This window comes from Squalius cephalus, assembly GCF_949319135.1.
Source record: "Squalius cephalus genome assembly, chromosome: 15".
Classification (NCBI taxonomy): domain Eukaryota; kingdom Metazoa; phylum Chordata; class Actinopteri; order Cypriniformes; family Leuciscidae; genus Squalius; species Squalius cephalus.
In genome coordinates, this window is record NC_137136.1 from 26,128,521 (window position 1) to 26,145,960 (window position 17,440).

General features: G+C 37.1%; 1 protein-coding gene across 5 annotated transcripts in view; it reads right to left on the reverse strand.

The window, feature by feature from the left end:
• cobl (cordon-bleu WH2 repeat protein) overlaps positions 1-17,440 on the reverse strand; it is a 100,043-nt gene that overhangs the window by 50,662 nt on the left and 31,941 nt on the right. For 4 of the 5 annotated variants that reach the window (XM_079895051.1, XM_079895050.1, XM_079895053.1 and 1 more), the window contains 5 exons: positions 13,582-13,776; positions 7,845-8,055; positions 3,248-3,476; positions 2,212-2,256; positions 740-825 (listed from right to left, as the gene is read on the reverse strand). In XM_079895051.1, coding sequence (XP_079751177.1) covers positions 740-825; positions 2,212-2,256; positions 3,248-3,476; positions 7,845-8,055; positions 13,582-13,776 — 766 coding nt within the window. Of the gene's footprint in view, positions 1-357; positions 432-739; positions 826-2,211; positions 2,257-3,247; positions 3,477-7,844; positions 8,056-13,581; positions 13,777-17,440 lie in introns of those variants that run through there. The other variant, XM_079895054.1, reaches the window with a different exon arrangement.

The window sequence follows — 17,440 nt, forward strand, 5'->3', positions numbered from 1 at the left end:
AATATTAAGGACAAGTGTTCATTAATATTGTTTTATTATTTGTTGTTGTTATTCAAATTTATTATTAAAAATGCATTAATGTTATATATTTATTATTGACTAATCAGCATCTATTCCTTTTCATAATTAAAAAAATATGTATCATTCATTGATGCAATAAAAGTTGATATCCAATCAAATGAACCACCAAAAATGCTATTTGCTCTGAAAAGAACAAATGAACAAAAATTTAGAAGATGTAGAAAAATTAACCTTCAGACAGTATAATTGTGTTAAAGTTTGAAAACTGACAGACAGAGAGATGAGAGATGAGAGTGAATTAGTAAGGGATACTGGAGTTCATGGGTTAGTACTTACATTAATGTTAGTGTCTGCATTGTCAACAACACTATCATCATCAAGACTGTCCATGTCCTCAGAGGACTGATCTTCAGTCTGAAATGGGAATGTAACACTAGCATGGCAAGAAGACTCACAATATCCATGAAAACCATGCAGGGCAGGATATAAACACTGCAATATCAATTAAGCGTTTCATTTTCTCTATATTTTGCGATATGTATTAGTTTCCTCCATCATATCCATGGGTTCAGGTGTTTGGTGCTATTTGTCTAGATCATTTTGGGTTTCTATAGACATGCAGCTTTCAAACATATACAGCACTGTCAAGGTTTAAACAGACAAAAATATGAATGACAGAATGTGTGTAAGTATGTGCACAGGTGAGCCTGTGTTCTACCTTTGATTTCCTGCGATTAAACTTGAGGAAGCCCAGCAGACCCTTTTTATCTGATCCACTCAGACTGCTGGAGTGAAGAGATTCAGCTGTAATAGAAACACATTCGTTCAGCATCTTACACACACACAGGAGCAACTATTCTAGAATAATCAAGAACTGAGTCAACAATGCTACTTTTTGTTAAATTTAAGTGGTTAATTTTGAGCTAGCTAATGAGAATAATGGGTTATGGTATATACAAGATTAGCATATGCAGAATAAATACTAGTGCTTGCACGTCAGCAAAACAGTAGCGCTAAAGTTTTAAGTAATTTAGGATTTAGGCTTTGGTTCTTTGCAAATGAAATGCCACATCAGAGCCACTCAGCTATTGTAATGACTTTCAAACTTTAATCTTACATTTTATATAAACTAGAATTCAAAAGTTTGGGGTAAGTAATTGTTATTATTTTTTTTTATTATTATTATTTTAATAAATTAACGCTTTTATTCAGCAAGGATGCATTTCAAAAGAGACAGTAAAGACATTTATAGTGTTATAAAAGATTTATATTTCAAATAAATGCTGTTCTTTTGAACTTTCTATTCATCAAAAGAATCCTTAGCAAAAATATATCATGGTGTCAGCACCACAACTGTTTGCAACACTGATAATAATAAGAAATGTTTCTTGAGTGCCAAAAATCATTTGACACTCAAAACTGGAGTAATGGCTGCTGAAAATTCAGCTTTGCCTTAATGGGAATACATTACAATATTAAATATAAACAGACTTGGTAAGCATAAAAGACTTTCAAAAACACTAAAAAAATCTTACCAACACCAAACATTAGAATGGTAGTGTAAACCAAAAATAAATAGCACACTTATCATCGGAATAATCCAAACACACTCACACTGAGTAAAATGGTGCATATTAAGTGCTGACTTGCAAGCACTGTAATAATGTTTTCCCATCGTGCATCACAAGACACCTAAACACTTCACTCAATGTCCAACATCGTGGCATGTATGAGACAGTACAATTCAGATATTGTAGTTACTTAACAACTATTAAACATGTATACAGCATTAAATGAAACAGGATGTTATAAGCTGCAATGCACTAAAAGCAGTACAAAATTCTGACATTAGATGGCGCTACACATCTGCAAAGCCTCCACTTCAACTAATTTAGATGAAGGAACACTAACACAGAACACACACTAACAAAACCTAAAGAAGAATCAGCAGGACAAGGAACAGGTTTTCTGAATACAACATAAATGCATTGAGAACATAAGCATGACAGTAACAATAAGCATAAAAGATGAATACAAAAACATAGCATGTCTTGTTTAGTTTCTATCGACCAGGTTATTTTAATCATAAAAAGCTCAAAAATGTTCTGCGACAGGAAGCAAACTCAGCGCATTCAACACTGTAAAGGCACTATGGCGCGACTACTCAGCCAAAGTTATGTACATCAGTACCTGAGTAGTTCAGGGCAGGGGTCGAAGCCATTTTAGGCTGGAGAACTGAAAACAATCAAACCAGTAGAACATTTGAAACCATTTGAAATAGAACAGATATATCTTTAGTGCAGACAGTGAAATGTCATAGGCAATTAGAGCCTTTAGGTGCTGTATGAGGATGTTAGGTAAAAATAGAACTGACTAAACTTTCATGCTGCCAGAACAAAGATACTGAAAGTGTAAACATCTAAGAGTGGGGTCTGAACAGGAAGAGTTGGACCTGCCAATGAAATATCAACAAACAAATTGTAACCAGTGGTTTCATAACTGTATGTTTTTATAATTTTTTTAAGACACAGATTTTCCATTGGACATTAAAGTACGACAAAACACGCTATCTATATAATAAAAATGTAAAATATATAAATTAATACTTTATTTAGCATGGATGTAATAAATTTATCAGAAGTGAAAGTATTGTTTTACATTGTCACAAAAAATGTCTCTTTCAAATAAATGCTGTTATTTTGAACTTTTTTGCCCTGTTTACATCTGGTATTAAGAAGTGTTTTTGTCAATCCAATCACAAGTGGACGACACGAAATACAGGTTTAAATGGGGTGTGAAACATTTTGAGCTTGTCCACTTTCGACCACTTCCAGAGGTAGTCGAAAGCGCATTCGACCGGGTGGCTTTCGTAGATGCTCATGTGGTCGAACAGCTACAAAATACCACCTACTTTCCACCTGCTGATCTAATGTGTAAACATTACGGGAAACGCGCTAGCCAGTCGGGATTTAAACTTTGTGCTTTTGAGCTTTGTTCGTCCATTAAATCGAAAGATCTGAAAAAGGCCATACATTTACCCATCTATAGACCCCTCCCCTCGAAGAAATCAGGACCGAAGTGGTCGAAAGTTGACAAAAGACAGATTAAAACACCAGGTGTAAACAGGAATGATTTTCCTTTGACTAATTGTGACCCCATCGACCAATACCAAGTGTAAACAGGGCCATGTGACCATATGTGGTGTCCTGACTTTTTTATCCCATACCTAGCATCTGATCCAGGACATAGAGTTCCCTGATACCCAGCTCACTCAGGGACTTGTCCAAATCCAGTTGTTGGTGGCTGACATTGTCTCTGAACAGCAAGACATGGGCAGGGTCAAACTCGCACTTCTGACAGATCACAGGCACCAGGGAATGCAGGGGGACCAATGGATTTACTCGAACCACGGCCTTCTGACTGTGGTGATAGTTCACTACCAAACGCACCGTTTTCTATGTGTTAAGAGAAAGAGAAACATACATGTGAATAATGAGTGAGGTTCGTTTAGAGAGTAATTATGTATTAAAGGGATAGTTCAGCAAAGAAAAAGAAAAATCTGTCATCATTTACTCACCCTCATGTCACACCAAACCGGTATCACTTTCTTTTTTCTGTATATTTTGATTGCAACATTTTTTGTTTGTTCGTTGTTTGACCAAACAATGGCAGTTAATGGTCAAGCAAAACTGTTTGGATACCATAATTCTTCAAAATATCTTATTTTATTTTCCACAGGAGAAAGTAATGCAGAAGAGTTTGGAATGACACGAGGGCTAATAAATAGTGAAAGAATTTTCTTTTTGGGTGAACTATCCATTTAAATAGCTTATATTATAAAAAAGAAAAATGCAATTATTTGCCTTAAAAGGGAATATTAAAGAAGTAAAATACAACTTTAGATTTATGCTGTCAATTACCACAGCAATTAAGCTGGAATCGCAAAAAATAAAAAAGGCAGCCACAACATAACAGTGCACGTCGACAGCAGCTATGTTGTATTTAATCTAGAAAATTGTTTTAATGGAAGGAAACTGAAAATTTGAAACCAGCATGGTACATAACATTCAAAAACTCTCTTCCTGTACATGTAGGTGTAGCAAACTTACTCCTGTGGCTATTATCATTTGCATGATCAAGATAAGATAAGATGCAGCACAGATCTCTGAAGTTTCACATGAGGCAGTGGGCTAAATTAGACTGTATATGCACTTGTTTGCAGTGCCTTGTAGAGGAAGTGTCAAACCAACCTCAATGCTTAGAAAAAATCTTTTTCAGAGATCTGAATTATAGGTTCAATCGAACACCAACAAATCACAATTGTGCAATATGCAAATACTAATATAGCCCATAAACATCCAAACAACTTTATCACAGAGGCAGCTAAATTTCATCCTAGACAATAGAAAAAACTAACTGTTAATCAAGGTTAGCACAGTAGACACTTAACTTGTGCCATTTCCTGTTAATTACCATGCAGACAAACAAGAACACACCAGACTGAGGTGTCACGAAACAGTAGGCAACTCTTATTCTGTTTTGCTTCACATTTTAGTTAGTGTAATTCCACTTGACCAAAAAATGTTACTTACTTTAACTTTGTCACAAGTCCTCAGACATATGTATGTGAGACAACGCGTGCAGTATTTAGACAAGAGTAAAGTAGGTGGTTTGCACTATAACATTATAAAGACTATATGTTTTTAAATTGCAACCGACAGATAAATAAATACGGTGAATATCATGACTCTCTGGAACACTTCTCCAGTTAGATAGTAGTGTATAACTGAACAGTAAACTGTATACTGTACTTAACTGTTTGCCTTGGCAACAAATAGCTTAAATCACAGGTCTTCAATTGGGGGCCTGTCAGTTATTGTCTGATGAAAATGTATCGACAAGCTAAATTTAAGAACCTAAATTTGTCTCATTGTTCTCCCAAAATTAAAATATAACAAGTAAATTTAAATGTAAATGTAATGTAAATGTAACTATGCACATCAATGATTTTAATATTTTCTAAACATGACTCAAATTGTGGTGCGGGATTGCAGGTATTATGCATAATTGTAATCATTCCTGCAGGTCTCACTCTTATAATGCGGGAACCACCCACAAACATTTATTCACTTCAGCATGTAGGTTGTATGAGTAAATTAATCTAGATTATAAGATCAAATCAGTCATTTTAAAACTTTCTGCGAGGCGTAATTTCACAAACCACATGAGTGATTCAGAGGTGCTGTGTCTTCTCTCTCTCTCTCTCTCTCTCTCTCTCTCTCAAAATGTGCTAAACATCATTCACATTGCATCAGCACAAGGCAAGTGTCAAGTGCGTTGCAAATGGCAAGACTCAATCAGGACAATTGACCGATTGTCACTTGCACAATCAGGCCAGAGTTGCATCGTCTTTTTAAGTCTTACCAATTTAAACATTGAATCGATTTTAACTATTCAGTACTCACGTGCTCTCTGGGAGATTGTTTTCTCTGCACACATACAAAAAGCCGCTCACGAGTAACAAAATGGAGTTCTATTTCACAGATTATAGCGCTTAAATGGTCAAAAACAAAAGATAGCTTTAATTGTATTAATAGCATATGTATTTAATTTACATAGGACTAAAAGACTATCCACTGTTATTTTACATTTGGTTACTTTATTCAGTTTCTGTAGTATTTCTGTACTGAATACTAGTGTTAGACCTACTCAAAAAATGTTTCTCTTTATTTCATTTTTATTTTTACTTTGTGTTACTGTATGTAAACTCTTGAGCAACAAAGTTACCCCATTGTAAAAACACAAATACAATGAGTGAGCAAATATTTAGGTGAGATAAATGTAATAAAAACGAAATTGAAAAAAATGTAAGAAAAAAAATATTAGACAATTATGGTCCTGCTACAGTATTTTAAGGGTGTGTTCAAACTTTTAGTTCAGTTCTCTTGGTACTTTTGGTCCAGATCAAAAAAGAAAATGAAACGTTTAGTTCTGGTTCACTTAATGTTCAAACTAAAACCTAAAGATACAAAACATAAAAAAACAACTGCTTTTATGATGTTTCCAAAACAACGCTGTGTGCTGGGCTATATGCGCTCGTTGTATGTGTGTACATTTACTGTTATTTTTTCCAGCACCAGGAATTCCTTTGTTACACGCAAAATGAAAATCTGCTGCAAGGATATGGCGGTTCCGATGCCAGTAACAAACTGTAATGGGCAACATACTGTATCTCATACGTCGAGAAGAACCAGGAATGCTTAAGCATTCTCTGTACTTTTTAGGGTCGCACACGCCTTGTTGTTGATCTGTTTATGTTTCTATGGGCTGTGTTGCATTCATATTTTAGTCGAATGACACCAGAGTTTGTTTGGAAGCGGACCAAGGTTCAGATGGAAGCATTCACACTTTTTTCAAATGAACCACACCAGAGTTCTTTTTAAGCTAACCAAACCTACCAAATGTGAACAGACCCAAAAATTTTTTGGTGTAAAAAAAAAAAAAAAATATATATATATATATATATATATATATATATATATATATATATATATATAATAAATTGAATTAATGTAAATGTGATTTTAATGATAATGTTAAAGGTTTAAAGTTGTTTTAACTTTGCAATATAGCAGTTAAGCTTTGACTGAGAAAGGGGTTTAGTGTGATGAGCCAGTTTAACAGTTATAACATCCTGCTCACTTTGTCAACTTACTTTAACAAAAGGGTAAACCATCCGGACCCATCTCTACTATAGTCAAATATTTCTGAGCTGGCCATGTGGTCTGTTTGTTATCCTTACAAACACTAAAAAGAAACAGTGTTACCATTTCATTTCTATAGCATCTATACTTATGTATTGTGTCCACTGTTTGTACTGTTGATCTAGCAGAATCAGAGGTCAGAGCCTCTAACTCTGCCCAGAGGTCAGACATGAGGGAGAGAGAGCAAGAGAGAGCCCAGTCAGCCGGGCTGAGAAAGAAATAATGCATGGTAACTAAAGGTAAGACTCTCATCAAATATTCACACATTAGGGGGAGGAGAAATGGACACTCGAGAAAGAGAGAGAGAATGCACACTCAGAGCAGATTCTGTGAAAGACTCACTGTACCTTTGCCCGAACCCTTTTTATGATCACACGACCCTCCTGATGCATTTAGTCAGAACAAGATGTCACCATTTAACAACAACACAATTTTTACAGTAAAATAGCTGTTTAAAAGACAAACACAATGTGTGAATATGAGTAGCAGATAATCAGCATGGACATTTTTTTTTAAATAATTTATATTTAAATCTTTTCAGTATTTGTAATCATATTTTCAGTTTTGTTTTGTTCACTTAAATAGTCTTGTGGTGCAAATATTCGAAGTATTTGCTAATTTAAAAGGAGATCATAAAAACCGCATGCATAATAACTATACAAGAATTTTAAAATGTTTAATACAGTTTTAGGCTAAGCATTTCATGTGACACTGTAGTTCCGTGCTGTTGAGCACTTGGGGTCTTATTGACCCTAAAAAGTACTGCAATGAAGACAACACTTGCTTATACAATGAGACCATTCAATATGGCTGATGCAATTGAATGAGAAGTAGAGTGTAGTGTGACATGTGCCCACCACTGACCTGCAAACCAAATTATTTTACAAAGTTTGTCTACAGGAGTGATGTCTTGTCAGTAGTAGTGCATTCCAGTTTAGGAAAAATGTTATCACAGCTGCTGCTGCCTGTCTATAATTTAAAGATCTTCAAAAGTTCAGACATTATCACCATGCGGCTTGAGGACAGAAACCTCCATAACACAATGTTTCAGATACTCACCTCTGGCACTTTGGGTGGAGGTTTCCGGATCACCCTGTCCTCCAGCACTCGTTCTTTGATCAGGGCGCAGGAGACGTCCAGAGCGCCCAGCAGGGCGTTGGGCTTGAAATTGACGTGCTGAGCATCGGGTGACAGCAGCTCCAGAGTGTGATATGCTGGATTCAGATGGTACTGACTGCATAGATCCACCAACAAATCCATTAGAGCTTTTCTGAAGAGACAAGAGGAGACATAAGGACAGAGAAAGATAGAGTTACTTGATGGTTAAGACTTGTAATTACATCATGTGATGCAGACAGGCCTGTGATAGGATGATGGAGAGAGAGAGGGAGAGAGAGTCAGCTTGAATTACAAGTGTTACGTAAAGCAGCAAATTGCTACATGAATGCTTGTCTTAAATGTTTGGCTTCACTAAGCAATTGTCAGAAATCCAACCCGCATCTACCAAAAATTGCTATCAAGGCATTGTTAAAGGTTTTGGGAAAAGTTTTCAGGCATTGGAAAAGTTTTCAAACACGGACAGATATTTTTGCAACAAAATTGTTGGTTTAAATTCCATGTCATTACTACTATTTAGTCTCATAAGGAAATACATAAATCAAGATACTTAATTCAAGAAATAATTCAATCATTGAAAACAGTTATTTTACAGTTTATTTTACATTTGTAGGAGTTTCCTTTTCAGATTTCAATTTATGGGAGGAGAGTATTTAGATGAATCATGCAAGGTGATTTACTACGGTTTGCGCTAGTCAATTTGCTACTGGTATTTGCACCATTATTTACTGCCCCAAAAAAAGCATGTCTTAAACCAGATGCTAATTTGCACTGCTCTTGTACAGTAGTTTGTGCTGGTCATTATGGAAATGATCCGGCTGCATCTGTGTTCTTTAATTTGTGCCTTGTCAGTAGATCACGCGCCGACCTTTCCACGCTCATCCGCTCTCAAGCTAATCTGCCCTGTTTAGTAAATCTGGCCCTTAAACTAGTACAAAATGTTCATGTCTATTTCTATTTCTTACAGCGACATTCATATTGACGAGCTGTAAAAAAGGAGGGAAATAAATAAATAAAAGCATTATATTCTGCTATATTCCATGTCTTCTAAATGTATACCAAAAGATCATTATTCACTCTCAAAACACAATTCAGGCAACTTGTAGAGTTTTTCTCAAATCAAATATGTAACGTTTGGTCACAAGACAAATGAGAACCAAATGACATTTGATGTTATTTGATGTGATTTGATGTGTGGCTTTAATTTGAGAGCTGCGTAAAGATTTTAAAAAAATATTGTATCTATGTTGCACAACATAACATTTCTGTGCTCTAAAACCCATAACCACATTAGCTATCCTAAAAAATAGTTTTTAGTCTGATTTAGGATAAAGAAGCCAATGGTATTGATACCACTAATTTTATTGCTTAAAGGGTAAATAAACCCTAAACCAACCTTTTTTAGTTAATGATCTGTAAGAATGGGGCTTTATTGGTGCTGTTCATTGATTCAAGTAACTTTTTTGACATTTGGGTATAAAGTGTTTTAATTCTACAATATATGGTGTAAAAACGTCTGAGTGCTGCCCTCTTCAGGTTGAACGGTGGCTTCTGCAGTTGAATTTTCCTATTGGATGTTTGCGGTACTACGTGACATAAGCAGGTTCCAGCTCACCACGCCCTCCCTTGGTACAAGCTACCACGGCCTTGGTATGAGATAGCGTAGATTTATCTGTATTTAGTACAGTGTTCAGGAGGGTACGTAGGTGTAGTGTTGCTGGTTGCAACAGCACTGCTGGACTGCATTGCATAAAACTCATCAGATGCATGTGCTTTACGTCGTCTTGCGACCCTGTGAGTCACTCTCCATTTTAGAGAGTCTGACAGCAGGACTCAGGTGCACAACCCCCCCCCCCAGACCCCCCCACGCAGGGCCGTCTCTGCACTCTTCTGACTGCGCTTTCTTTGTCGACTCTGCCATGATTCACGTCTGAAATGCGTGCTAGTGTCTTCCATAGAGGCTGCTTCATGTGTTGTTGATGTATATGACGTCGTTCCGTAAAGCAAGTTGTGATTCTCGCGAGATATGTCGGGGCGCCACCTCTCAACCCTGCATTGCTGAAAACTGACTTTAAAGCATTAAACTACCTTTACTTTACGTGTGTGCAAGTCCAAATTTGTACACAAAGTTCAATATGTTGGAATATAATCATTATGTTGCTCAGATTAGCTGAATGATTCATCTGACTATAAATGTCTATTCTTATGACACTTACTCATCAACATGGAAATGTTTTACCACTTAGTAAACAATGATGCACCCATCCTCCTTTCATTATCTTTATTACTTTTTTTTATTATATTTATTTAAAAAAAAATTCACAATGGTTGAAATTCAGCAGCAACTGAACAAGTAATAAATAGACATGACAAAAGAAGCCACTTTCAAGTCTCTATGATATTTTGGTCCTTTCATATTCTCTCAATGCTCACTAACGTTTAAACATTTGGGGTCAGTAAGATTTTCTATGTTTTTGAAAGAAGATCCTAATGTTCACCAGCAGAATCTTCACAGCAGTAGAGTTAGCCACAAAAACCCAAGACATTATTTACAGAGTTGCGGAAACCACTGTCTTTTGTGAACACACCCTGTAAAAAAAATAATAAAATCCTCCTTTTTTACTGGTCTATTGTTTTGTCTTTAAAGAATCAATGTGCTATCAAATGCAAGCCATACTCTCAATATGTTTAAAGGGGGGGTGAAATGCTATTTTATGCATACTGAGTTTTTTACACTGTTAAAGAGTTGGATTCCCATGCTAAACATGGACAAAGTTTCAAAAATTAAGTTGTACGTTTGATAGAGTATTTCTGTGCCAAAAATACTCCTTCCGGTTTGTCACAGGTTTCGGAAAGTTTTTTTTCGAGTATGGGCATGTGTGACGTCAGATGGGGCAGAATTTCCTTATATGGGTCCTAAGGGCACTTCTCCCGGAAGGGCGCGCGCGCACCCGTAGACCAGAGCGAGAGAGCGAAAGCAGTACGGCCATCAAAGCGCTGTGCTCGGCTTTAGGGAAGTCATCGGCTGCGCTGCCCAGTTCGACGCCGGATTTGCAGATCTTCTAATGCTTAAGGATGGAGCAGTCCCAACGATAAAGGTTCACGGTCGTGCGTTGGACCCGCAGGCGGTGAATAAAACTGCTTCAAATGTCTGTGTGTTGTTAGCTATCGCATAAGCACAGCAAGTAAACAACATTCGTGATTCTTTCGCTCAGCCCACAAGGCATGCCTCCAGCCGCTCGTTTTTTTCCGGAAAGACTCGGTACAGCCTATCTTTCTTTTATAAATATAATAAAACTAAAGACTTTTTGGAGATATGAAGGATGCAATACTACTCTATAGGTACTCAAGATTAACATGAGATTGACTGAAACTGAGTGTTTCACCCCCCCTTTAATTAAATCAAGTCAAGGGTAAAATGTCCATAATGATACAGTCAAAGACAAGAGTGAGGGATTTACACTCAAAGCACAGGTAGCTTTGTGAAAGTACAGCCAAGAGCAACAAAACTAAAACGAAAAACTCTTGACTAGTACAAGACAACAGTAAAAATCTTTTTAAATTAGGGGATGTTAACACGGGAGGCTAACAGCACAACAGAATGGCATAAATTATAAATGATTGTATTTATTTATTTATATTATTTTAAAATATGATTACCCTAATTGTTTAGATTTTTAGACATTACATTAGCATACATTAGCTTCTTTTCAATCCACTGGCTGAATGAAAATGCTGTTTCACTCTCTTACAGTAGGTTGCACTTATAGAACAACAGAAATATAGTGGTTAACCTGGTAACCCCTGTATACAACCCAGCTGCACTTTGCTGTCATAATTCATCAACAGTATATCATAAGCAATCGTATTACATAAATGTCACGTACAGTATGCATTGATTGTGAACTGCTCTGAATGGATAAGCCTGATAAGTAGAATGAGCAATAATGCAACGTTTTTACTTAGAAATTGGGCTGGGTACTGTTAAAAAAAAATTGATATCGATACCGATACCATGACTTCGATACCGGTTAACTGAACGATACTTTTTTCAATACCAATTTTATGAACAGATAATGTTATAGCAGAGGCTTAACATTAATGTGAAGAGGGGAAAAAAACAAGAAAGCTAAACTGTTAATGCAACTAACCTTAAGGATAAGCACACTTTACAAGATGCCTAGTTTAATGTGAGTTAATTCCGTTTTTCCCGTTAAAATTCTTCTGGATTCCGTCCACCCCCCCGGGTGGTTAAATTAAATTGTATTAATCAAAAAGCATGTGTAATTAATTTCAAATCATGAAACGTGTTCAATTTAACAGCAATTTATTAACAGTTTAACAAAAAATACATTCTTAAAAAAATTATATTCGTTTGGATTCATATTTATTTTGACGGGTTTTCATTCTTTTATTTTGACGGGTTGCCGTCTAGACCTTCTTCTGTGATGTGATGATAGTTTCTCTCAAATGAAATGTTGTCAAAGTGAGAATATTAAACCTGCAAAGGGATTATTTAAATATGAATCCTGGATGTTCTGGGTCAATGAATGGCCCAGACGCGCGGTTCCCTTTACTACACAGCACGTGCGATGCGCAATTCATTGCATCGCGGTGATGCCTCGCCACAGCCAGCACTTGATTTGGGCACATCATATATGCTGCATGCTTATTGTTTCACTGACGTTGACCAGATTAAACCCTCAGGTATCGAAATTTGGTACCGAATGACAAGACATTTTTTTGATACCCGATGGTATCGAGGCAATTCCGTCGGTGCCTAAAAAGTATCGAACTCGATACCCAGCCCTACTTAGAAACATGCAGCGCTCACAATTAAATCATCACCTTGTGAAGTTTATTATTCACATTAAGCCAGATCCCGATTCCTGGTATTTAAAACCTCTTAATATGACAATTAAGACTTTTCTTGGATCATTTAAAATATTTAGGACTTTATTATCTTTAAATTCCAGAGCTTTGTTTCACCAAGTAATTAAATGATATTAACAAAGTTTGGGAGGAGCAGGTTCAGATAGTTATCCTAATTAACACAGGAAGAGCTCATTCAGATAATCAACTCATTTAGCATCAGGAGGATACAGTCAGCAGACTTACATCTTTTCTATAAGAGTTTTCCAGCATCCCTCCACCACCCTATCTGCTCTCTTCTAACTATTCCTATCCCAACCTGGGATGGCGGGAGTACTCTGGTTAGGGCCAAAATCCAAGCTCGGAGCCCTCCCACTGGACAGAACGCCAAATACGCATATCCTTTACTCCATTTAATTATATGCAAGTGTGAACTAATGAAATATAGGAGAGCAGTGATAATTATAACATTTTTGTATTTTTGATTTTTGTCCATTTATTGAGAAAATGTTTCACCCAAAGTGGCAGATGGACATCTTTGGTTCTTGTATCATGTTTATAAATGTGCATTAAAATACATATTAAAAATCAAGTTAAAAATACAGTGTAAAAACCCATATCACAATGTGTTGTTCCTTTCCATTATCTGCACTCTGTTTTTAAAGGTCACTGTGTACAATGTCAGTGTACACTTCCTGTCCCAACTCTATTTAGTCAACCGTACCACCATCAAGCTACCAACTAATACTAAAAATAAAATGTTTTGATTAAATTTTTAGGCTAAGGTCAGTGCAATGAACATATTCACCTGCCATCCACATTGACAGTGGTCTGGTACCCTGAAGGCAGACTGATATGGAGATCCACAGAGGGTTGAAGCATGTTTTCCTTGCTGTCTCCCCCTGAAGATCCTCCTCCGTCAGGAACGGCATTTCGGAAGATCCTGCGGGGGGCAGGCTGGGGAGGTCGAGGTGGAGGGGGGGCCTTGGCCTTCATTCTCCTCCTGTCAAATAAATTCAGAAGAGCAATGAGTAAGGATTACGTTTGATGATTAAGTGTTGCAAATATCAAGTTTTGCAATGAAGGTTAATTGTAAGCTCAGACACTCCTAAATAACCAATACCACAAAAATGGCCCAATTTCTATTGTATTTACAAAAAAAAGAAAATGCGCTTGTGGAAAAACCAATAACCTAACAATCTAACCCCACCCAAAAAAAAAAAGCAACAGTGACTGTGTATGCAGTTTTATGAGAAAGGTTATGGAAATACATATGCTGGAAAACATAAAAGCAGCGGAATGTTTTGCTATTTAATTAAATAAAGTGATGGAAGAAGCCCTGCTGTGTGTCAGTCAGTTTAACAACACCAGCAGGTTCTTTTGGAATTAACAGGGTGTTGTACAGGGCTCCTGCCAAGCTGCAATATTTGACACCTTGAGAGTGAGAAGGTGTTGTATCATAACACTAGTTCTGGCATTCATTTGATTGCATGTTTGGTTAAGCGCCATATCAATTACCCAAACAAGAAAAGAATCACTTAAAAGGTGCAGTAAGCGTTTTTTGAAAAACGCTGTTGAAAGTGCATTGTACCGAGCACCACAACACACTTGTAGCCAATCAGCAGTAGGGGGCGTGTCCACTCACAATGGGAGAGGAGACTGAGCTGAGCAAGAGGGAGATTTGAAGAAAAGAGAGGTGGCTGAGAGAGAGACATTACACAGGGCTTGAATTTCGGTGCGGGAATGCGGGGATTGCGCATGATTTAAACCATTCCCGCAAGGTTAGCTTTTATAGTGCGAGAAATTCCCGCACAAATATATTTGCTTCATCTCAGAGTAAATGATTAAAAAATAAATTCACAGATGCGAGAAAAAAGATGTCAAACTGTCTTTTATTTTCAAATTGAATTCCTCAATCAGCGCTGGACCGGCATTCTCCGTCTTCCGCTGAGCCCTGGCTATAGACAGATCACATGTTTCACACTGTCAGTGCAGTGGTCTGCGTTGCGCTGATCTTATTCACACTATCGAGTGTAGGTGCAGCATTCTAACATTTTGAGTCATAATGAGCTGTTTGTGAAGAAATTATCCGCTTCCAAATTATGTCATTTTAATCATGAAATTGAAACATTAAAAACCATCTTGCTCTTTATGGTGTGCGAGTGATAGAGCGCGGCAGCAACGAACCAACTGATCAGCTTACAGTGTAACAACAGCCTTATTATTTTTCATCTCCATAAATATATCTAGTAGTAAAGCTAATGCAAGGGCTAGAAATCAATTAATCTTTTGCTGATACTTCCTTGTCATCATGGAGAGCGCAGTTCATGGTAGTGACAGACGCCACGGGAGAGCAATAAACAATAAACCAATACATTATAGACTTCTATAATTCAGTGTTAGGCTGCATAGATTAGGTCAGCTGGAACCGGGAACACTTCCCATAAATCCTGATGTACTCGTTACATCATAAGAAGAATGGCATCTACGCTAATTTTAGTGTCTTTGTTTATCCCGAGGTTTTCCCGCAGCCTGCCAATAGAGGGCGCTAGGGTGCCGCCCCCCCCCCCCCCCATGAGCCAGACCACAAATAAATAAGTAAATATATAAATAAATCATACATACAAATTGTCAGTATTTGTGTGTTTGAGATATTAAATGCACCCAGTATATGTGAAAAATATGATAGAAAGGAAAAATGTCTGCTTTTTCAACACATCTCCTCCACCTGCGTGCACGTCTCATCAGCTCTGGGGCGCTAGAGAAATCGCCCCCAAAGAGGCGGGTCTGTGGAGCAGCTTAGCCAATTGCTGATTTAAGATATAAATGTTTGACATAAACTGTAGCCAATCAGCGAGCTCAAATCTAGTCAGCTATGGGATTCTGTTAGCGCCCCAAGCTGCGTGCGCCTGTCTCCATCAGACAGCAGTCTATCGGCCTGGCTAGCTGGATGCGGTCATGTATTAATGTATAATACAACATGACTAAATTAACGATCTCTTACATATTTTCTAATTTCACTAAACATTTTATTAAGTTTCAGTGAACATTTTTATTAAACATGGACCTTTATGTTCATTAAAAATACTTTTTATGCTATTGTATGCTCATTTTTTAAATGTAAGCAACTAATTTAGACGTGCAAACTGGGTGCCAGTGGGGTGAAAAGATCGTGCTCGGCCAGATTCGGCTCGAAGTCGTTCATCTTCGGATGCAGGGCCGCGCGCGCTGTTACAAAAAAAGTCACCACGCGCTCCTTCGCGCTCGTGCGGACGCGTCGAGTATAAACCTAGCTTTATGCGCAGCATATTTCCCACGCGCACAAACACGGCCACAGACAATGAATTGTTCGGTTAGCGTAGTTTAAATATGGACCGCTGGCTGAAACGAAAGACAAGTTCGGATGATGCAGATCACGATCCAAAGAAAAAAATGTCCGACAACGAAAGGCCGACAAGCAGCCAAACCGAAGATCCACAAAAAAATCTCACAGAGGTGAAGCAGTCAAAGGATAAATTTCAAACTAAATTTTTACCCTTGGCTAGAAATAAACGATGGGATAATGAGCTGCTCAGTTTGTAAGATGTACAGCAGTCCACAATTTACCAGCCAATGCTGGTAAAAAAAAAAAGCAAAGAATTGAACTGAACTGAAACACATGAACGACACTGAAATAGAGAGACATTAATATATAGCCTAGGCCTAGTTTAAACAGAGGTCTTAAGGTCAATTTGAAGAAGAGCATGGTGTATTTTGTATAAAGTTTAAAAAAAAAAAAATTGTATTAACTGTTTTGAGAACTGGAAATGCACAATTCATGCATACAAATATGTAGATATTAATAAATGAAGATGATTAAATTAGACCGATTAGTTACTCTCCCCCCCATAATCTTTAGATCCACCCCATGTGACCCATGTAAGGGGGGGTTTAAAAAACGAAATTCAGGCCCTGATTACATTACAGATTACAGTGAATATCACTGGAAAAAGAAGGGGATATGATCAGGCAAGAGCTTTAGGACCCGCGTTAATATTAGAAAAGCTTTCCAGCGCTGGAACATTATTTTGCTTCGCTTCTGCTATGATAAAAGAGACACTCTTGCATTGCGTGTTTGTGCATTTTGGGGGCGGAGCAATGAAGGAAGGGCTGTGTTTATTTGGATTGATTTCAAATATCAACAGTGTTAAACTACGATTTTCAAAAATCACATACTGCACCTTTTACTGCCAAAATACTGCTAAGGCAGATTGAACAAGTGGTACTATGGACTGATATATCAATAAATCAACAGAAAAATCTATAACTCTGTACTTGAAAGAGAAAGCATTCAAAATGCATTTATAATATTATAATAAAAACATAATATTTATAATAATGCCCAATAATATATTATTTAATATATAGTTGAAGGGTTAGTTCACCCAAAAATCATTCATCTTCGAATCAAAAATCGTTCATCTTCGAAAAATTAAGATTTTTTAAAGAAATCTGAGAGTCCCTCCATTGACAGTCCAAGAAACTACCACTTTGACCCTTCAAAAAGTGTACAAAAGAGAGTTCATTATCATGCGTTTGTTCTCAAAGAAGTATGGTTAAAGGGATGGTTCGGAGTAAAATCAACCTAGGGTCCTTTGCACCATGACCTCGAGCCAAACACCCCCCCC